The following is a 22,569-nucleotide window of genomic DNA, read 5'->3' as shown; positions in this document are numbered from 1 at the left end:
TATCATATCATTCCATAATTCAATCACATTAAGCAGTATTGTACAGTTTCAAAACATCAGTTTCAAAACATTTTCCTTCCTGAACTCCTTGACATCAGCTCCCTTTAACTTTTACCCGCCAGCCCCCCACTCCCCATTACCCAGCTTTAGTGTACTTCCCGTGTTAGCGGTTCACCTTCCGCAACTAATCTGCAAGGAGTACCGCCTTGAAAACCCTAAGGGGCAGTTCATCTTCCCCAAAGTACATACCAAGTTGGCTGGGCCATGATTCTCGATGGCTTGGCAGTTACTTGATGATGCAATCATCCCATGATGTGATCTGATGTCATCTGCAGGTCAGTTGTAAAGGGCTTGGTCACAGCCCTCATCTGATGTAAAAGGGCCTTCTACAGGATGTGACTTAACACCGTCGTTTATCTTCCAGGAGGTGGAAGGAGAGAGGAGTGCGAAGGTGAGATGCTCAGCACCACCAAGGAAGAGCAGGAAGCAGAACGTGTCCTCTGGAAATGGCTTGCTGCACTGCTCGGATTTCCCTAGACCCACGTGACGAGAGAGGCAAGGACACACATGACAACTGCCCAGCAGCAGAAACTCAGAAGAAACCAGGACCTTCCTCACAAGCTGAGAGTGGCAGGAACCCTCCCCGAAATTCGGACTTGTGGCTTTCTAAATCGTGTGAAAATATCTTTTTTTATTAAAGACACGTACACACACAATTTGTAGCTCCTTAAGAAACTAATCAAGACAACCAAGAAAAATGGTTGGATTAAGAGAATTCCTTTTCTCCTATGTTGATACTTCAATAAAACCCAAGTGTGATAGATTTTGGGGGGGTCAACATGGCACCTGTAGGAAGATATGGGTAGACTTTAGCCTGTCAATCAGGTCACAGTTTGATGACCTCCATTGCAGGTGCAACCAAGAAAAATGGCTCTCTGGAGGTCGGCTCCCCCTTCCCCTCCCTGTTGACTAGCCACTCTGAGACCCTTGTAATCCCTGTGATGCGGCCAACCCCCATTGGATCCATGCAACTCTGAACCCACCGGCCTGTGATCTTCCTGCATGCTGCATCACTGCATGAGTCTGAAGAGGGACTTGTGGATTAGTAGCAGATTTATGGACTCAGTCAGACTGTGCTGGGATGTTTACTTGATAAATAATTTCTTCTTGATATAAAGCTCTTTCTTACACATATATGAGTGTCACTAGATTCATTTCTCTAGTCAACCTGGCCTACCACACTAAGTTAATGACAAATTTCCATAAGAAATACTTGATTTTGTTTAATAACTGCTCAACAATATTGCAAACGTGTGTTGGCATTATGATGTCAAATTACAGAGCAAACTTAGGAGAGTGCATAAAATTCTTTATTTAGAACAATAAAGTATATGTATATATAATGTAATTTCAAATTCAAACCTGTATAAAAAAAGGATCAGGACATATAGCTATTTTAAAAAGTACACATACAGTATATACACATACACATCACATTTTACAACCTTTTCTTATTTAATTAAACTTCAATCATAATAAAACTATTTAGAAGAGTGTTGACATACATTTACATTACAATATGCAAACTGCAATCTATGACTCAACTACCAATATTATCTGTGCATCCATCTAAATATCTGAATACTTTTCAAGTCCATTGATTTCAAAAAATAGTGGCAAGTGGACACTATACTCACACATTAGAACACAGGAGAATAGGCTATTTTTATTAGAAAACTTGTATTTAGTGAGCCTTGTAAGCTCCGAAACCAAATAACTTAGAATATCATGTTTTTTAATTTAGGTAATTATCTTCATTTTATTTTTAAAATGACATCATAAAGATGTAGTTGGAGATGGCAGTTACAAATTTACAATGCTTAGTAAATATTTGAGGATCATGAATATCCATTTTAATAAGGCTTATTTCTGAGATAACTTGTAATTTTATAAAAGTACCATTATTTTCTTTATAAAATACCCATCTTACTGGAGGAAAAAAGCAAGACCATGTATTGTGTGTCCAAACACCACCGGTGATCTAGTTAGAATTTCAATGAAAATGTTCGTGCCTTAAAATCATTTTCAAATAATGATGTTTCAAAGAGAAGCTGGTTTACTTTAAACTTCTTATTCAGTTTTCCAATTTTAAAACATAATTTATGGATTATCCCTTTCCAAATTGATTCTAAAATATTCCTGACATTTAAAAACTTTAGAAGCATGTTACATTTTCCTGCTCTTAGCTTTTAATAAAATGAAGGCATTTAAATGCTTAACTTGGTATATTTCCAAATATTACACACATAGTATCTCTTGACAAAAATGTTCTACTGGTTTTCATTTTTCAGAGGTGATCCGAAACATTTATTTAAGCAAAGGAAAAAGTCATCTCTCTTATAAATGAGCATCCAATTCATGCTACTTGAGACTGAATTCACTTTTACTAATTGACCCTATTTACATTAGAAACAAGAACAGCAATGACTTTTTAAAAATGAAGGCAGGAAGTCCCGCCCTCTGGACACGCCCCCTCTGACCAGCCCTGCCCCTTAGCAATAAATTTTTATAGTTAAGCTACTTCTTCACAGAGGGGAGAGCTGAATGTTTTGTATGGGTCAGTTTCAGGTCTTGAGAACTTTGTTAGATATAAAGGGATTGGTTTCAGATTAAGGCGTGACCTCACAGTGCACCAATTCACCAAATCCACCGCCATCAAGTTGATTCCAACTTAGAGCTCGCCATGCAGATTTTTAAAAAAAGTTAATTTCAAGGCTAAGAGATGATTAGTTAATGGCAAAGTGGTGGCTACTGACCATTCCATCCAATATTCACCCCACTATGCCAGACTGCCCTTCTGGAGAAAAACAAAACAAAACAAAACTTTCTTAAAGAATAGATATGGGATAACTAAAAGCTACATACGAAAATAAAATTTAGTAACCAAAATTTAGCTGCAGAAGAACATTAAGAAAAACTGTAATTTCTGAAGGGATTTTCTGTTAATTTAAAACTTTTTTAAAAAGAAAGAGAAAACAACAACAAAAAAACTTTAACTGAATTAATTAGGGTACTAAAGTGTGCCACAAAGGCACTTCAAAGTATTTAATGCTTAATGAAATGTGCTTAATTCTGACTAAAAGCAAACACTTCTTTATAGACTTACATTTTCATTTTAGAAGGATAGATTACTTGTTCTACTATAGTATTGAAAAAAATCAATTTGTCTCTGACTCATTAAAAAATGGCCATGTGGTAAGCACATTAGATTATCCTATCCAGGAATGCTTCCGTGTAATTGATCATGGAACCAGTCTCTTGATAGACTTGAGTTTTACTGAAGAGAACCATTTTATTAAGGAGAATTGAGGAATCAAAAATATTCTGCAAACCTGTCAATGTAATATAGAATTGGCAGAGCTTCTGAGATCATTCAAAGAAGCAATTTGGAAACATTACAAGAAAGGACAAGATGATGTCATGGTTTATGATGCTCAGTTGTGCGTTGCCTGTAATTCACAAAGGAGGACATACACGAGATAAATTTATATATATATGTATCTATATGACATTTATGTATGTCATATATATACCCAAGTAGATATGACACAGTTAATGCCCATGCAGCTAACATTCAAAATATTAATGTCCAGTATTATTTTCTATTCTTCATGCATTTTATTGAACTTTTAGTGTTTCAGAACTTAATAATCCATGTAACTCTCAATGAACCAATACATTTAATTAATCAGAACACACAGTCCTTTCTCTACAATGCCAGATTTCATACTTGCCAAGTTTATTCACTTAATCCTATTGATAAGGACCGTGTTCTTGAATGCTAAAATCCAGCTACAAGCTTTGAAAACATCAAGTACAATTTAGTACTCAGGCTTACCAAACAGCATTTCTATATGCCCAAGATATTAGAAAACATTGGTTAAATAAATCAAACCATTTAATTGAGAAGAAGCAACTCAGGTAACCATGACGTATACACACAGCTCATGTTAACCTGTGTTCACTTTCCCCCAAACAGAGGCACACACTCACAAACAGTTCCTTCAGCAACTAAAGTGTGGTCTGGCTTGACTAGTAACCAGCTGTGCCAAGAGATATCTAAGGGTCTCAACAAGTTAATGCAGCTTCTCAATGTATCTGGATTGTATCTGGAGAAATAACTACTGTTTGAGGAACCTCAGCACTTCGGAGAAGGAAGAGCCTACAGAAATCGTCTGGGCTAGTTGGCACACACCAAAAAGGAAAGGCCACTTGCCAGAGTTATATTTTAATTACCTTGGAATATAAGCTTCAATCCAACATACCAGAAATATTTGGACTTTTGAAATCAAGGAAGGCTAGCACTTAGTTTTTACACCTTTGTGTATCACTCCATAGAGAACGGTCAGACAGATGGCAACAGTGTCACAAGATCAAATGAGATTGGAAAGCTTTGAATTCGTCATGCATCTGCTCGTGGTATGCGAAAAGAACCTTCATCTCAATAAATCATAAGAAAGTATCCTTGGACTTTAGTCAGATGTTTCTTTGACTATAAAACAAAACAAAGTAAAATAAAAAACTTGGCAAGGGAAATTGGCCTAATTGCTTAAGAATTCTAGTTTAAAAATGCACTGTCCATCTTGGGAGTTCCTGGCAAATTGTCTTAATATGCAAAACATTTTAAACAGCACACCGACATGCATAACTACATAAAGCGCTCTTTCAATTTCTCTTTGTCATTCATAAATCTTAATGAATACAATAGAGTGCCTGATTTTTAAATAAATGGATCCTTTAAACAGATAATGGTGATTATACTATAAATAGCTAAAGTTTCCATAATCCTTGTGTTCTTTAAAAGCCAAGTAACCTAGTGTTTCAACACCCCAATAATATAAAGCATGTGGGTGTGGTTTTCTAACCTTAGATATGAAATATCATAATTTAGTTTAACCCTCTCCCACAGTGGAAATTTAAAATGGGACCTTCATACATTCAGCATCTTCTCCTAAGTCCCCTCACCACAACTCTGTAAATAGCTTTAGAACAAAAACATTTTGTACTATAGTTTGCAAACATGATTTATACATGCTCTAGTGGTCAAAGGGAAAAGCAGACTTCCCCAGGGATGCCCCGTGTCCCACTCGCGAGACGGTTCTGTTGCTGTGTTCAAAGCTTCTTTATGGGTTCAGTTTGTGGCGAGCTGCTCCTGCAAGGCGTCACTGGTGAAGTTCACCGCTGGCTGCCCTACATGGCTAGAACCAGCCATGGCGATCTGTCTAGTGAGATACTGAGATACGGATGAGCATGGTTTATACTAGGAAGAGATCATAATCAGACCTATATCATTAGTCAGCAGCGACGTGCTGCCTACGCCTATCACTTTGCTCCCACTGCTTTCTATACCGTGCAGCGGCTGGTGCAATTGAATTGCTGCTCTGCTTTTGATGTGTTTTTTTCTAGATCCTGTTGAGAAAAATAAAAACCAAGAAACAGAACAAAACGTTACCCCCCACTACCCAGGCTGAAATCTACTTGCAGAGGCCAGGCTAACTATGGCTGTAGGCTGTAACGGGAAAATAAAGCTAGGTGTTGTGTCAACAACGGGACATTTCTGGAGGCATGCAAATGGTGGGTGCAGTCAAGGATGCCTGCTTTCTTTCCCAAAGTCAGTCCCAAGTCCTGCGTGAGACCACAAGTCCTCCAGGTCCTGAAAATAGAGTCCTGCTCCATGCAAGCTTTTCTTTTCTTGACAGATGATTAATTCCAAGCCCGTTTCACAGTAAAACACTTTGTTCCAATTGCTGCATCATCCTTACAGAGTCATGGGTCGCAGGAACAGATACAGATGTGGTCTGTCACTCAGACGGAATATGAGTTTGTGTTAAGCTGCTTCATTTATGAAGCAAACATGAACTGTTACCCGCCTAGAAAGAAAGGAAAACAAGAGAGATTATGGCACGCCTCTTTTTCCCCCCTCTACATTCTCAGTCGATGAATTAATATGAGACTGCACTGTAACTGAGAGACTGACAATATAAGCTTTGCTTATATAGTCTAAAAGAATTTGATACATTTTCCTCACATGCAGCAATCCTGCTTATTATTCTATATCATCATTTCTTGCTTTTAAAACACTTGACATTATCTGAAATGATCATATTTCTTCATTGTCTGCCACCTCCTGTGCTAGGTACATAATTTTATATCAACTTGAAGATAGGTAAGTTTCGGGGTGGTATTCAACCTGTCAACAGGTCACAGCCTGATGGTGCCTCCTTGTGGGTGTGGCCTTCTCATAAGGAGAGGCCCAGGAACGTCCCCTCTCTCTCTGCCATCACCTTCCTGCTGGCTGACCCTGCTTTCTGCCAGAGACACCGCCATTGAATCCACCGGGCTTTGCACCCACCGGTCTGTGATCTTCCTGCATTCTGCATCATTGCATGTGGCTGCATGAGGCTGAAGGGGGACTTTTATTTGTTTATTTATTTAAATGAATCATTTTATTGGGGACTCTTACAGCTCTTATAAAAATCCATACATCAGTTGTATCAAGCACATTGGTACATAAGTCACCATCATTTCCAAAACATTTTCTTTCTACTTGAGCCCTTGATATCAGCTCCTCTTTTTAATCCCTTCCCCCTCCCCCCCTCGGTAATATATACAGTATTTTTATTTTTATATTTTACACTGTCTGCTGTCTCCCTTCACCCACATTTCTGTTGTTCATTCCCCTGTGGGGGGAGGGGCTATGTCTATCATTGCAATTGGTTCCCCCTTCCTCCTCCTACCTTCACCCTATCCTCATGGTATCATTACTTTCATTACTGTTCCTGAGGTGTTTATCTGTCCTGGATTCTGTGTGTTGGGAGGTCTTATCTGTACCAGTGCACAAGCTTTGGTCTAGCCAGATTTATAAGGTAGAACTGGGGTCATGATCGTGGGTGAGGAAGCATTAAAGAACTAGAGGAATGTTGTGTGTTTCATCAGTGCTATACTGCACTCTCGTTGGCTCGTCCTTTCCTTGTGACCCTTCTGTGAGATGTCCAAATGTCTACAGATGGGCTTTGGGTCTCCACTCCGACCCTCCTTGATTGAATGGAAATGGTTGTTTGTTTTGGGTCTTCTGAGGCCTGATAGCTGATCCCATCGACACCCTGTGATCACAGGGGTTGGTGTGCTTCTTCCATGTGGACCTCGTTGCTTCCCTGCTAGATGGCCACTTGTTTACCTTCAAGCCTTTAGACCCCAGACGCTGTATCTTGTAATAGCTGGGCACCATCAGCTTTCTTCACCACATCAGCTTATGCATCTATTTAGCTTCAGCGATCACATCAAAAGATGAGCATCACAGAATGCCGGGTTATTAGCACAAAGTGGTTTTGTGTTGAGGAGGAAGAACTTGAGTAGAGGGGTAACTTGAGTAGAGGCCCAATGTCCATCTGCTACATTAATACTTAACCTACAGATATATGTACATAGGCCTATATCCTATTATTATATATTAACATATGTCCATGCCTATGTTTATACCTCTATAAATGCCTTTTGCCTCCTAGTTCTTTCCTCTATTTCCTTTTACTTTCCTCTTGTCCCACTATCATGCTCAGCCCTCATTCAGCTCTCTGTACTTCCTCTCAGCTACATTACACTTTATCGAACCTCACCAGATATTCTATGCCCTCCTCCCCAGTGATTTTAGATCTCTTGTGGTTCCCTTGTCCCTGGATTTGTTGGCTCCCCACTCTTTTTCCCCCACCTCTTCCTCTCCCCTGTCCACCCGGAACCGTCAGTCCTGTTATTTTCTCCTCAGGATTGTTTATCCTGCCTATCTTAAATAGATAGACATGACACAAAGAAAACAAAACAAAAAATAGCCTATGAATAGTTTCAGGTCTGTGTGCTGACCCTTATGAATGTTTTTCGATCAGATCTGATGCAGTGCCAAGCCCTATCCCCCTAAGTTCAAAGTCTATTTTCAGAATTTGTAGGGAACTTGTTGCTTTGCTCGCCTTGGTACTCTGTTTCACTCCCTTCATGTTACACCCTGGTGGTGTGCGGGTCAGACTAAGCGCAAGTCCTGCACTGTGTCTCCGGTGTTGCCCCCCGTAGTGCTGTGGGTCAATAAGGGGACATTGGGTTGAGGAGGGACTAATGGATTACTATTGGACTTAAGTTCAAGTGGGCTGGGATGGTCTCTTGATATACAATTGCTTCTTGATATAAAGCTTTCTTACACATATATTCATTTCTCTAGTCACCCTGGCCTAACACACTTCCCATTAGAATATAAACTCCGTGATTGCTCAAATCTTTCTCTAGCTTGTTTTATACCTCAACAGACAAACTTAAACCGGTGCTTGGTACCTAATAGACATTGAGTACACATGTGTTAAATGAAAGGATAAATGAATAAAAGCGTGTGGTTTTCATACCTGAAAGCATAGCACCTATCACCTCAATTTGTGATGAATCATCAGAAGGTTCAAAACCTCTTGGATTTCTCTAGTAAGGCTACAAGGAGGTACTAGATAAATGATGAGAAGGGAAGGAGAGAGGAATAAAAGCAGTGAATGACTGGAGAGTGGAGAAGTATGCGAGGGTTTTCAAAAGTTTGTGGATAAATAGAATGGAAAAAGAATAGAACATTTCCTTATAGCAATGGATGAGAGGCAGCAAAGAGATATTTAGACAAATGGAGAAGCTTCACAGTCAATGAATAGCCAGCCCTACCTATAATCTTGACGGTCTTTGCAGGGTTTGAGAAATCACTGTCCTCAACTGAGGAGATAGTAGCAGCAAGATCACATCCAACACTGTCAACTAAAAAAGGAAAGGCTGGAATCCTGGCACAACATCCTGGAGATGCCTCTAGGGAGGCTCATTTGGCCTCAGCACAGCTTGTACTTGTTGAAGCATGAAAGTCATACTTTGGTTTAATTCTTCAGGGATGGGATTAAACCACTGTGCTTGAGCCTTGCCTCTCGGATTTTGAACTTTTAAGTAAAGCATATGTATTTCCACATCAACTCTTTATCAAAACTAGTGTCTTCATTTGACACTCAATCACAGCAAATGTTGTTCTTGTTTATCAATCCTAGAAACCTGAGCCACCGGCTTTAAAATATTTCTGATCATTACACAAGTTCTGAATAGAATTCCATTGCATGAATAATGAGACAGGGTTTCCTCCCCCAAGCTCTTTAAATATTATAGCCTAAGAACTCTACTATGTAACAGATTGCCAAACAGAGAACTCTAGAAACTAAAGAACCTATACTTGGAAACTCAGAACCAGATCTAGCAGGAAAAATGGAGGCATTAAGAGATCACTGCAGAAACATAATGTATGAAGAAAGCTTGCTTAGAAGAGTAAGAGGAATCATCCACAGAGGCAAAGGATTTTAAAAAATAAACACTACAGAAAAAGCTGAACTTCTAACTTTCCTCCAAGGTAGAGAATAATGATTGGAAATCTATTTCTGACTTTGTCCCCGGGTGGCAAAGAAAAGAAATTTGAAGGTTGCCAACACTTTTTTCATAAAATTACAATTTTTATAATGATACCTTGAATTCTCAGCACAAGCTCATGAGATAAGCAGGGTAAATCTTAAGATTCTTTCATTATACCTCAAAGTAAGGGGTTAAACTACATGAACAAACTCATCCAAGAACCTTCAATGAGCTAAATCAGTTTAGTCTTGAACCCTCATCCTCTTATTTCTTCTAATCCTTTGCATCATAGTAGGTCTACAGAAGGAAAAGTCAAAGTCAACACAACTGAAAATCTGGGCATTTTTAGGAAATCCCTGGTAAAGAGCCACAAATCTTTCCATTTGGGTAAGAAATATTCCCAAGCTCTATGCACTAGCTAGCTCTCTCAGCTTGATTCCAATACATTCTTCTTCTATTTCTAGGAGTTAGTGTTTTATGTCTTAGAGCTCAGATCTATTGGGAACTTTGTGTTTCTTTTATAAATCTCTTCACAAGCCCAAATTTAATGAGAATGCGTCTATCCTTACAGTGCGGTAGTGATATGTCACCCAACAGTACAGACCCTGCAAACTCATGCTGTTGCTGTCAGCCAGAATGGGCCTCCTTTGTGACTAGACACTCACTCCCTCAAGATTTCAAGGTAGATTTCTTTGCAGATGACTCCCAAATCTATTATTTCCGGGCCTCCCTGCCCAGTCCAGTCTGACATTTTTGACTATTGAACAATTCCGCCAATATTTACCAACAGGTCCTTTTGTAAAATGATATCACCATCTGGTTATTTCCATAAGTTTCAAATTGTCTTTGAAAATTGTTCATGGTGCCAAGCCTCATGTGCCATCAGAAAGTATGACTGGTTGGTTCTTTGTCTGCAATGTCTCCACAATGGCCCACATTTTCATATTCCCATGACTTTGACTTAGTTGGCGTCATTATTTTCTCACATCTGCTCTGAAGATTCATATCTTAAGGCTCCCTGCTTCTACTTTAGCATGAATCCATCTAGCTGCACCAATACCAAAGGACTTTTCTTACACCGCTGCTTTAATCACACCATTCATACCTTTCCTGAAACATTCAAAGAAGGTTCCTTCTAATTCACTCAGTGTAGTATAATCTCTGTGTCTGGCATGTAAGCACACTTATATCCACTCTCTCTTCTCAACACTTCAACCCTTTATTGTGAACTCCACCTGAACAAACTGACCAGTGACCAGTGTATTTTGGGGGCCTTCATGACTTAGTCTATGCCCCTTGCACTGCCTGGATTATCCTTGGTTTATTGTTAATAAAATCCAATCAATCATCCTAGATTCAGCCCAGTTCAATGCCATCCTCACAAGAAAGCCTTTCTCCTGTTGCTAGTGATTTCTCTCTCCCTTCAAATAAAGCCAAGGAGATTTCATGGTGACGTTGGTTAAGCATGGGGCTACTACCCACAAGCTATGTGGGTCAAACCCACTAGCTGTTCCTTGGGAGAAAGATGAGGCTTTCTGTTCCCGTAAAGATTTATAGTCTCAGGAACACTAAGGAATTGTTCTACTCTGTCCTTAGGGTCTCTGTGAGTTAGAATTAGTTCGGTGGCAGTGAGCTTGGTTTGGTTTTGTAAAATAAAGCCAAAATACATGGTTTTTACACTGCACAACACTTATTGATGATATCACACCAATAGTTACATTTTGATGAATGGATATCTTACATTCATCTGCCGTAGTCTTGTCTTTGATCTCTTATTTCATTTTCTTTGAAACTTTTTGTTTCTACTTTAAACTTTGTTAGCTTCTAGTTTGCTTTTTAAAAAAATTAGTTTGGACATTTATGTATATACTTCATTTCATTTTGTTGTCTAGAAGCAATTTGAGGACATAGTGTGTTACATTAAGCTCTGCACCCCACAGTGCATATACTTGATGGAATCACCTTTGAGAAAAAGAACAAAATGTCCCTCTTCTACTACAATGAGTGATAGTTTCAGTGTAATTCAGCTCTGCTTTCTTTCACAGAACAAAGTAAATGAAAGTCCGGCAAATGTGGTAAAGTGAAATTTCTTATTACAGCTTTTCTATCTATGTCTCTGTAACTCCCACCAAGTGATTGGGTGGGACCCTGAAAACAGGCTATGTGAAACACTAATGGAGAGGATGGGTCAGTTTTAGTTGCCCTTTCCCTGGCTATAAGAACAAGCCGTCTTAGAAGCAAGAACAGAGAGAAATTACAGCACCCACAGGACTGTCAGGCTCATTCAAGATCTCTGTCGGAAGTGACAGAGCCAACAAGACCGAAGCTGAAGGAGGGAGATGATCTGATAGAAGAGAAGAACTGTGCCGAGACTATGAGACTGAGGTACAGCAAATGCCAGCCTTCCCGTCCCACAGAGGCAGAATCCAAGGTTCATGCGGCTGAGAGGTGGAGGGCTGCTGGCCAGGGAGAGTGAGGGTGTGGACCAATGATTGCCTCCTTGTAGTTCACTGATCCTGACTTGTCCTCACCTGCTAACTTCCCTGATAAGCCTCCTTAATTGTGAGTCCCGTCTCTGAGTTCTATGTGCCCACTGGGAAAGATGCTCAAACTCAGTAGGAAAGTAGATTGTCATGGGAGAAACTGTTGGTTTCACAGATGAAGGCTGGAGAGTAGAGGTATGCTTGTCCTCTGCCTAGTGGCAATACATTTTCGGGTGGCAAAGAGTTGGGGTCTCCTCATTGTATCCAGAGCAAACTAGGTATGGCTCCTCGCCATTTTTGCAGGTACTCACCTGAGATGTTCTTGTGGGATGTCACATATGGGTAACTTGGCAGCAGCCAGGTGACTGAGTTCTAAGCTTTCCAGCTTGTCGATTAAAGGTTTCCATGTTTGATGTCAAATAAACAACTTCAGTGTTTTTTCTCTTAGAGGCAATGTTTCTTTCTTTCTTTTTTTCTCTTTCTTTCCTTCTTTCTGCCAATTCATTATATGCATCCCTTACACATTCTTTGCTTCTATATGAAACAGCAAATTCTATTGAACTTCTCTTAGTTTTCCAATGATGAGCTATTTCCTCTGGAGAACTAACCATCCATATGATTTCTATTCCCACGTTTCAATATTGGTCCTGATTGAATTTGTTTTGTTGATGAAACTTCCATTTCAGAGGGGAATCCTAGCCATAAAACTGTCATTACCCTACTTTCTCCTTCTTGTTATAACCAAAAAAAAGGAGTATCATCCAAATTGCATCTGACTTTTTTCAATATAGAATTACAACTCCACATTTCATTTTGCCCTGGTTACTTTTATGGCATGTGTTCTTTGTATTTCTTGGAATAATTCCTATCTTAACTTACTAAAACCTGTTCTGCCAAATGTTCCCCCCTCCAGACTCCTCACCCCAAGCCTATGATTACTTGGCAGGTTGTACACTTCTGTTTGTATGGAGGCCAGTATGAGGTTTTCCCCCGTCCATTGGGTACTCAATGCAGTTGTAAAACTGGACTTACATTTACCTAGAAGGGAGTAAAACTGCCTCCACGGTTTTACCGAAGCTGTATACCTTTAAGTAAGTAGTCCACCTCTTCTTTTTCTTAAGAGACCGCGCAGCCCAGGGCTCCTAGATGACAGATCTGCATTTTTCACATTGCAGTCCAGGGTTTCACACTGATCAGCTACTTTTCTTGTCCTTTATCTCATTTTCCCTTCAGTGTGTGAATTCTTTATACATATAATTAAAAAAAAAATCTCTACACCTAACAACTCTGAGATTCAATCATTTCTTCATTCATTTATTTAACAAAATTTCCAGGACAATTATTATGACTGTGCAAAGTACATGCTACATACTTTGGTGGGATTCTAAAATCAACTTAGACAAAAATCTTGCCTTCTGAGAGTTTAGGAGGGAACATAAAATGTTTACGTAAATAACAATAAAATCCTACTGAGAGTCCTATGACGTGTAATCCAGGGCCCACAGGTAGAGAGAGCCTACTGTCATTGAGTCAGCTGTTTTGGAGAGGGTGTTATGTGAGTTGAGCTTTAAAAGGCTGTGCAGACAGATGAGAATGGCATTCATTCTACACAATGCTGTCCTTCAGTGTGCTTGTGAAATTTGATTTCTCTTCTATATACAAAATGCTTCATATGTTGAGAAAACTAAAGGCAGCTTTTCCATGTGACTCTACTCTCCCTTGCGTTGTATAACTTGTAAAAATCAGTATCTCTCTCTTTCGATAAAAACAAATCTTGGATCAGAAGAACCATTTTTCTTACCAGCTGGCTTTCTCTGCCTCCTCTCTTAGGGCAGTTTTCTAGGACCCACCTCTCATTCCTGCAGTCCCCAAATGGGTAGGTCCCCTCACTTAGAGGTCATTTACTCGTTCACTCATTAAACATTTGCTGAGAGCCTACAATGCTTGGGGATACAGCAAGACCCAGAAAACTGATTTCTTGTCCTCAAATGTTATCCAACTAGTAGATCTGGGCATAAGACCTATCCATTGTTACTCCAAGCTATCATGTTTTCTCCTCCTACAAAAGTGGTATGATTCCCCCTTATGATCATCCATCTCCAGCAGCGACAGCATGAGAGCCACAAGTGAAAACCACATAGTTAAAGGCTCTTGTGGCAAACAGATCTCAGCAAGGCAGTCCCAGACAAACAAGGAGAACATCAGGGGAGCTGTTAAGACTCCACTAGCCATTAGGCGTGTGATTTATCTGGCAGACAGGAACCAAAACCACAGTTAGGGACGAAGAGAGGGTTGTGTCGGGGCTAAAGACCAGAGCCATGGATTTTTAAAGGGGGAAAGGTCATGGGGAATGTTAACTCTGAAAATACAAAGGACAGCTCAAACGCTCTATGCATTCACATGGGTGACTGGGAAGAGGAGCCGGGAGAAAACTCAGGATGGGAGCGGGGGAAAAAGACAGGCTGCTAATCATGCACTGGACCCAGTGAACAAGAGTGCGATCGATGACAAAAATGGTGAAGTCTGGTGACAGGAGTAAAGTGTTAAAGAAGAAAGAGATATTATTATTATATCGTGCTATATTCTAGGCTGCTGAAAATGGATGTCTTTTAAGTATCTCGAGGAGTAAAGAGACTTAAAGACATAGCTTCCCTGGAAGAAGATTCAATTCTAGAGACAAACATCTGAATCTGAGGAAGAAGGAAAGTTGAAAGGACAGGGAGCTACAAGGAGACTTCCCTACATCTGTCGTTATCTACCAGCATTAACGAGGGAAAGAAGAGCGGGCAATGTCCAGATGCTGCAAGAGGGAAAGGTGCTGGCGTTCCAGGCACAGGGACCGCCTGGACGGACAGCCATTATCTAGAATGGAGAGTGAGAACCATGCACGGATCATTGGATCAGCTTCCTTTCAGTCTGAGGGTTCCTCCAGCACCGTCTCCAGTTTGGGGGAAGAGGACATAGACAGGAAAGGAAATGCCCCACCATCAGTCCCTGCTGGCCACATTGTACTCGCCGGCTCCAACAACTCTATAGGCCAAACACAATCATCGCAGGCATCTGTCATTGATCTCTATGCAATATTCTGGCCTCTGGACACACCTGTTGCACCAGTCATGCAGCAGGTGACACTTGGCCTTGACCGTTTCACCCTTCTGACTCTAAGATAATTTGACCTTTTCTCTTTTTCTTTTAAATGGCAAGGAAAACATTTTTTTTTAGCATTTGTTTCAACATCTCACAATGAGATACTGTTTCTATTATCTTCTGGTGGTGACCTCCAAATGACATTATTTTCAGTTTCCCTCGTTATTCCTCTATTTTAGTTTAGTTCCACTGTCCTCGATTCTCTTGTCTAATGTGTTTTCCTGATATCAAAACTGGCCTTAATAAAATTCTGAAGTGCTTTGGTTTTTCATATCTTCTGTGCAGGATGGGCTCAAGCAGGTTAATGTTCAAAATACATAGGTACAGTACATTAGATATGCACAATTCAATTATGTAACAGCATCGGTCATAGTGACAGCTGCTTCACAGAAAACTTAGTGATATATTTTATTTGTAAATGTTGGCATAGAGGATGTTGTCTGATTTCATTAACTAAATCAAACACTGCCATCAAGTTGACTCTAACTCACAGTGACCTTACAGGACAGGGTAGAACTGACCCCGTGGGTTTGTGAGACTGTCATCCTTCGTGGGAGTAAAAAGCCTCATCTTTCTTTCTCAGAGTGCACTGGTAGTTTCGAACTGCTGGCTAGTGCATAATAACCACTACAGCATCTGTGCTTCTCCTGTTAAGTCGTTCAGTTTAAATTCTACAAACTTACCAATGTACGAAAATAACAGTGTTGAAACAAGCCACAATTACACTTCTTGAAACTCTCTCTCTTTTTCTTGCAACATACTGAAAAACAACAAGAACAATGCTTATTTGCTTGCGGGTAGGAATCCTGGAGTACACCATGATCTGGGCACTGTAAAAGGCAGTGCTTGCTGTAAATCCAGTAGGAAAGATTGCAAAATTGAGTGGGAAGCATATCTTCATAAATCATACTCTGTGGAAGATTATACTTGTATATTTCTCAGTACAGTCTTGTCAAGTACTTTTAAAAAACGTCCACGCATTTGCATACACTCACACTAAAAATGTTTTATGCTTTATAGGCATGTACATATTACTTAGTATGTACATACAAACACAAGCATAATATGAGAGAAAATACTATTCCCAATAGAAATTACAACTTACTATAAATGAAAATATCAATGCTAGGGCAATATGGAATAAGGTAATAGCATGATCAGAATCAACTACAGTAAATAGAAAGATATCCTAAAATCCTTTGGGTTTTGTATTTTGGAGAACCTACTAAATATACTGGGGGGGAAAAAATCAATGACTCTGAAAGCCAGAATGAAGTAAAAATATTAAATAAGCAAGAGAAAAATCACTGACCCCAAAGTATCATTATGAAACAATGGCTTAAGGGAGAGTGTATCCCGGACCGAAGTTGGACCAGGATAATGACAACTGCCAAAGAGAGAGCTAACCTTCAGAGAGTCTGAGAAAGAGAATGTGTATGACTCTGGTAAAGGTGTGCAAAAGGAGAGTATTCAAAGCTGCCATCAGAGCTCCTGGGACATGAGTCTGGGCAAGGCTGCTGCTTATAAAGAAATAAAGACAGCAGAGATGACTTCTTCAGATTCCCTAAGAAGAGTCATGAAGGTAAACAGGTGTAGGCATACCACAGGTAACTGCAGATAGAGGATGGCAGAGAGTGAGAGATTAGAAACATGGATGAGACTTGAGAGACACTGGTTGGGAGCTGTCAAGAGGAGAGTAAACATCTTGAAGATGCTATGCTCATGTGCACACTATCTGAAATAGCAATGCCAACCCTACTGATGCATACATTCAACACAGCGAAATACCTGATCTCATTTTCGTCTTCACTGTTTTGTATGTTTTCAACTGTCCTTGTAAGGTTTGGTTGTTTCTTCTGGGAAAACAACAAGGATGTGTGTTACACAAATAATAATACTTAAGAGGTACATAGTGTCTACTTTTACCTTTTTATATTCATAATTCCGTTAATTTTTTAGCACATAGCATATAAATTATTTTTTCAATAAAAAATGCACCATATCACTGACTCAAAGGTTTTAGGATGTCGGAGGTGGAAGGGTAATAAAGAAACTGCCAGATTTGAGTAGTAATCAAATTCAAGAGGCATTTCAGAAAGCTGAGTCACGATAAATTTTTTTTGACAAGCAATAGAAAATGACAAAAGATTGAAAACCCAAAATAAGAGATAATACAATGGCATTTCTATTTGACTTTTTTTCTAAGCACATGGCATGCCTTTCAGCGAATTTTCTTCCTTTTTCTATTTAGTTCAAGCTAATAAAACCAGTGCCCAATTCTTAAGTGGGCATTCTCAGCTAGAGAGGTTGGTTCCAAAGCAGGGGAGAAAAATCAATCTGGGATTTAAATTTTGATGATGCTAAAAATTAAGGTAGAATTCATGGTTTCTCGGTAGAATCCTTTCTCAGATACGGATGCTTTGTTCATTTTGTCAATCATGTATGTACATATTATTTTAACAAATACGATATGCAAAGATCAGAAAGTGTTCTGATCCGAGGGTGGGGTGGGGGGGGGCAGGGAGCGAAGTGCAGCAGCACCTACCTTCCAATAGAAGGCTCCAAAAGCAAATCCGATTACAAGAGAGAAGAACGCTGGCAGTGCCATGGCTGCCCATTGTAGGTTGGAGTCTCCAAGGGACTCGTCGGCCTTCCCTGTAATTTGGGAGAACACAGTGGTGAATACGGCAGATCCACAAGAGAAGTTTTCCTCTCATGCTGTGGTTGCTTCCAAGTGTTTCCGTATTCTTGATCTATCTCCATTGAAAGCATTTGAAAAGTTGATTTTCTGCTGAGTAGTGTTTTGGAAAACATTGCATTAGGGAAAGCAAAGCAAGTCTTTATAGTCTCCAAAAGATAAATATTGTTAAAAGAAAGCGCACAGCCAGGAGGAGATTAGACTTGGCTAAACACTGACACCTAAGAAACCGGCACTTGGGATGTATTCCTAGGGCAGGCGTGGGAATAGGAGTGATTGATTCTATCAAGCAAATCCATCTCTCCTAGCTTTATCTTCTAAGATCCTTTCATTTTCTCACTCTTGAGATTTTATCCAAAACTTCTAAAGAAGACACTGCCACCTGCATCAAGGTCTGTATGGCACTAAACCATGTTATCCTCCCGTAAATATTGTTCTGTGTCTCCTGTGCTGTCATAGTTCTAGGTACCCCGTGTCGCTGCATTCACATCTTCAGCACCCAGTCGTTGGATGCCAAGTCATGTTAGGCTCTGTTGAAAAGCTCGTGACTCTAACATTTGCAAATGGTTAAAAGGACCAAAGAGTATCTCTCCACAGTTTTTATTCAGATAGAAGATGTATGAGGTTGGCTTGGAACAATTTCCTCGATCTTGCCTTACTCATACTAAGCAAGCAGAATGACTTGAAGAATTGAATCAAGGTTATTTCCCAGAAGGGTCTCTGCTCTCAACAGGAGATTTAGCTTTTTAAAGATTCCTGTCTCTTTAGCGGGAATAACCTAGTTATTTGCTACATCGACAGAGTGTTAGAGAGCAAGACTTAATTCCTGAGTTTTCTTTCAAAGGTGTATTTTAGAATTATAGGCTTTCAATAATTATATGATCCAAATGTAAAGTAATTCAAGGGAAAGTTATTGCCTTAGTCTAGTTTTGTAAGGTAAATTACAGATTATGTATGTATGTTTATACACGCATATATGTTTTATATATGTGCACATACACAAACATATATATGTATATGCATGTGTGCATCTAGACAACATAAATAAAAGCATTATTTATGAATCAATGTTTCTGAAAAATAAACTCAGTTTTCACTTGAACGGCAACAGATTTTACATATTGTAGTGAGAACAGAAATCGCCTGTTCTCGCATCATTTGTGAACTATGAGTAGAAAACCTCCTACTTCTAAGCCATTCAAAGAATTTCTGTGACAGTTTAGAGACTCGAATAAAAGGAGGTTTGTGTGTATATTCACATGTCTGTGGGTGGGGGCTGTGAGGATGGGGGATCTCGTATACGGTGTGTGAATTAGACAGGGAAGGAGGTCTATGTCCAAGGGAGACTACTCATAGCAACTGCTGTCCTCCTTAAGACAAACCTTTCTTCTACCTCACCCCTTATTCCAAACCCCTCGGAGCTAAGTTCCAGGCAGCACAAGTTGGACCTCAACATAAATTTCCTCACCAAAACAAAACTCTGCTTGCTATAATAGCTAGTTCAAGGGTTATATAAGATGATATGATCTATCTTGGGATCTAAACAATTTATAGAAGTGTTTTATACAAGAAAAGGCTTTCATTATTACAAGCAATTCCTACCACTTTAGGAATTTTAATATGACAATCTTTGAATAAAATAATTTGAATGTCTGTGTTTATATTTCATCATCATGTTTGTATTCTCCTTGGTGGTAAACATATGATTTCCCACAGTCTACTACAAGTGCTGATGGACAAAGATGATAAACCTAACCAGGTGACCTGTGAGAAGCTGAAGGTATATATACAGAGAGAATAAAGGAACCTCTTGATATTTTCCCCTCAAACCCAATGGGGGCATTCCAGTGAGCTAGGGAGGTTCTTATCTTCCTTCTCCATTTGATCAGTAAGAATGCTCTGGAATCAGGACAGCTAAATAGTCTGTCCTACCTATTTCAGCTGCAGACCAAACTCAAGCCTTGATGTTACCACTCAGGCCAGAGGAAACGCCAAGACCACTGGCAAGAAACAGAAGGAGCTTATGAGAGGGGGGCTCTGGGATTCCCTATCCCCAACGTTCCACAGGGAGAAATGCTTCTCTTACTCAATGTCCCCGCCCCCCAGCAAAGTTATGCAGGAAAAGAGATGGGAGCAAAGGAAAATGCACACTGCTCTCCCCAGAGTCTGTGGCTTTGTGGCCTTTGTTCCACCCCTAGGACTAGGGCGCGATACAAAGTGCTGGAGCACGCAGCAAGGATCTGGGGTTTGGAAGGAGAGAGAGAGAGAGAGAGAGAGAGAGAGAGCTAGAGATTGATTCAAGACTGGAAGGAGAAAGGGCACATAGGTTCTTAGCTTCAACTCTGATCAGAGCAACTGCCGTTGAGTCCATTTTGACTCCCTGTGCCCCCCTGTCTGCCCGCGCGGAGCTGTGCCCCCCTGTCTGTCTGCGCGAAGCTCTGCCCCACTGTCTGTCCGCGCGGAGCTCTGACCCACTGTCTGTCCGCGCGGAGCTCTGCCCCACGGGTGTTGCAGGGCTGCTTTTTCAGTCGACTGCCAGGCCTTGCTTCTGAGGCTCCTTTGGAAGGTCCCAAACCTCCAACCTTTTGTTTACCAGCTGAGTAGTTGCACCGTTTGCACCTTGCCTAGAAAGGCCAACATAGTCTGGCTTCCGTTCTTTCTCTAGTGCAATCGAAGGGTATAAAAAGGAAGCCTGTGATCTTTCCCCTTCCCCCTCCTACCTAGACTGCTACAGTTCCTCTGGGGGGCAGAGAAAAGCAAAACTAACAGACCAGGCTGGTCTACATCTCGCTCCAGAGGCTGCTTTCCAACACTTGCCACTGCAGTTATCCCACGGGGGAGCAATGCATTTTGAACTGTATGTGTCAAGGCCCAGATAAAAGGAATTTGGGGCCAAAGTCCAAGCAAGCAACAAAGCTTTGCTTTTATGCAAAGATTGTTCACAGGGACACGGGGACCTTGAGGTGGGAGGAGGGGAGCTGGAGACTCCTCTAGGGCAGGATTTGCCAAAGACCAAATTCCTGGTTTATTATTATATTCATTGTATCCCATGACTAGTGTATTAATTGTCTCGCATTATTACTAAATCTGTCTGTCCCCAAATCCATAACAAATGCCTTGCTTGGTTTGACTAATACTATCTGACATCTGTGCAAACACGTAAAACAAAACCCACTGCAATCAGGTTCATGCCACCTCGTGGCACGCCTATCTAATAGTGTTTCCAAGACTGGAAATCGCTGCGGGAGCAAACACAAAATGTTGCCTACCATTGGACTTCCCTCCTTTTCATTATCAGTGTGCTTATCGGTACCATGCCTATGAACATAGATTTCTGGGTTTGTAGGAAGCAGGATGCTGTAGTTTTCCCTTGATTCAAATCCAAAACTTACTACAAGGTCACTACAATGACTACTCACAGCCTTGGTGCATGTAATTGTTCTATTAATTTAGTGGGGGCCCTGGTGGTGTAGTGGTTATGCACTGGGCTGTGAGCCACATGGTCTGCTGAAACCACCAGCAGGTCTGTACACAGTCTTAGAAACCCACAGGGGGTCGCTATGAGTCAGCATTGACTCCAGAGCAGTGAGTTTGGGTTTGGGGTTTTACTAAGCATCTGGCACAGCTCCAAGCACGTATACTAACTCTTTAAACTGAACAACGACAAAAAGAAAAGAAAAAGAAAAACATGAAGCAGAAGGTCTTATCATCCTGCACTTCACTGGGGAGTTCAGAGATTAAATAATTTACCCAAGGTCGGGCCGCTAGCTGGGGCAGTCTGCTTCAAGACTGTGTTGCTAGAAATGATGTGTCAGGTAATGGCAAAGAAGGGAGGTAGCAATCATCAACGTTTAAGCGTCTAATAGAGCTTCAAAATACACCACACAACTAATTGAGAGAACTGAAAGGAGAAGCAGACTAACAAAAAATTATATGGAAAGATTTTAAACACTTCCCTCTTACCAACTGAGAAAAAATTAAGTCAGAAGCTTTCGTGATGCAGGAAATCTGAATTCAGGATCAACCATTGCAGCCGAAGCTGAGACTGCCACACCCACTGATGGAGAGCCACACATCAAGTACATCTTAATAAATTTCAAATGACTAAGCTATCACAGGATATGTTCTCTGGTAACAGAAGTCAGAATCACTTAACATAACTTGAAATAGTTAACTCTAAGCCATCTGGAAAAGCCCGACTATTGACACATCACACAAATCACCCAGGAATCAAAAAAGAAATCTGAAGGGAAATTAAAAATGATTTTGAAGTAAAGAAAACGAAAACACAATGTGTGAGATGTACCCAATGCGGCTCTTCCAAAAACCATACCCGACTTTCTGCCATCAAGCGGATTCTGGTCACAGCGATCGTGGCGGGCAGAGCTGTGCCTCCGGCGTTCCCGAGGCTGCAGCCTCCCCCCTCCTTATGGGAGTCGATAGCCAGGTCTAATCACCGAGGGATGACTGATGGTTCTGAAACGCTGACCTTGAGGACCGCAGCCCAACACGGGACTACTACCCCAACGAGACAGTTATTTATGTCTCTCTGTGCCATAATTAGGGTGAATGACCAAAGGATTTAAGATTTTAAGATTTCTATCTTAAGTTAGAACAAGAGAGTGGTGATACCGGGAGGGTGGATGGAGGGTGGGGTGGAAGGGGGCAACCGATTACAAGGATCTACATATAACCTCCTCCCGAGGGACAGACAACAGAAAAGGGGGGTGAAGGGAGACGTCGGACAGTGTAAGATATGACAAAATAATAATAATTTATAAA

General features: G+C 40.6%; 1 protein-coding gene across 5 annotated transcripts in view; it reads right to left on the bottom strand.

Annotated features, from left to right (window-relative positions):
• Positions 1-1,352: 1,352 nt before the first annotated feature.
• The window catches only part of KITLG (KIT ligand), a 107,208-nt gene continuing 85,991 nt past the window's right edge, over positions 1,353-22,569 (bottom strand). For 3 of the 5 annotated variants that reach the window (XM_045291815.1, XM_045291823.1, XM_045291827.1), the window contains 3 exons: positions 17,635-17,744; positions 16,878-16,945; positions 1,353-5,930 (listed from right to left, as the gene is read on the bottom strand). In XM_045291815.1, coding sequence (XP_045147750.1) covers positions 5,888-5,930; positions 16,878-16,945; positions 17,635-17,744 — 221 coding nt within the window. In that variant the 3' untranslated portion in view covers positions 1,353-5,887. Of the gene's footprint in view, positions 5,931-15,772; positions 15,850-16,877; positions 16,946-17,634; positions 17,745-22,569 lie in introns of all 5 variants that reach the window. The other 2 variants (XM_045291820.1, XM_045291833.1) reach the window with 1 other exon arrangement.

Source organism: Echinops telfairi, unplaced genomic scaffold, assembly GCF_000313985.2.
Source record: "Echinops telfairi isolate 266 unplaced genomic scaffold, ASM31398v2 ScPeMD7_2;HRSCAF=8, whole genome shotgun sequence".
NCBI lineage: Eukaryota > Metazoa > Chordata > Mammalia > Afrosoricida > Tenrecidae > Echinops > Echinops telfairi.
The sequence above is the reverse complement of the archived record's forward strand: the minus strand, read 5'-3'. Positions and strand labels throughout refer to the sequence as shown.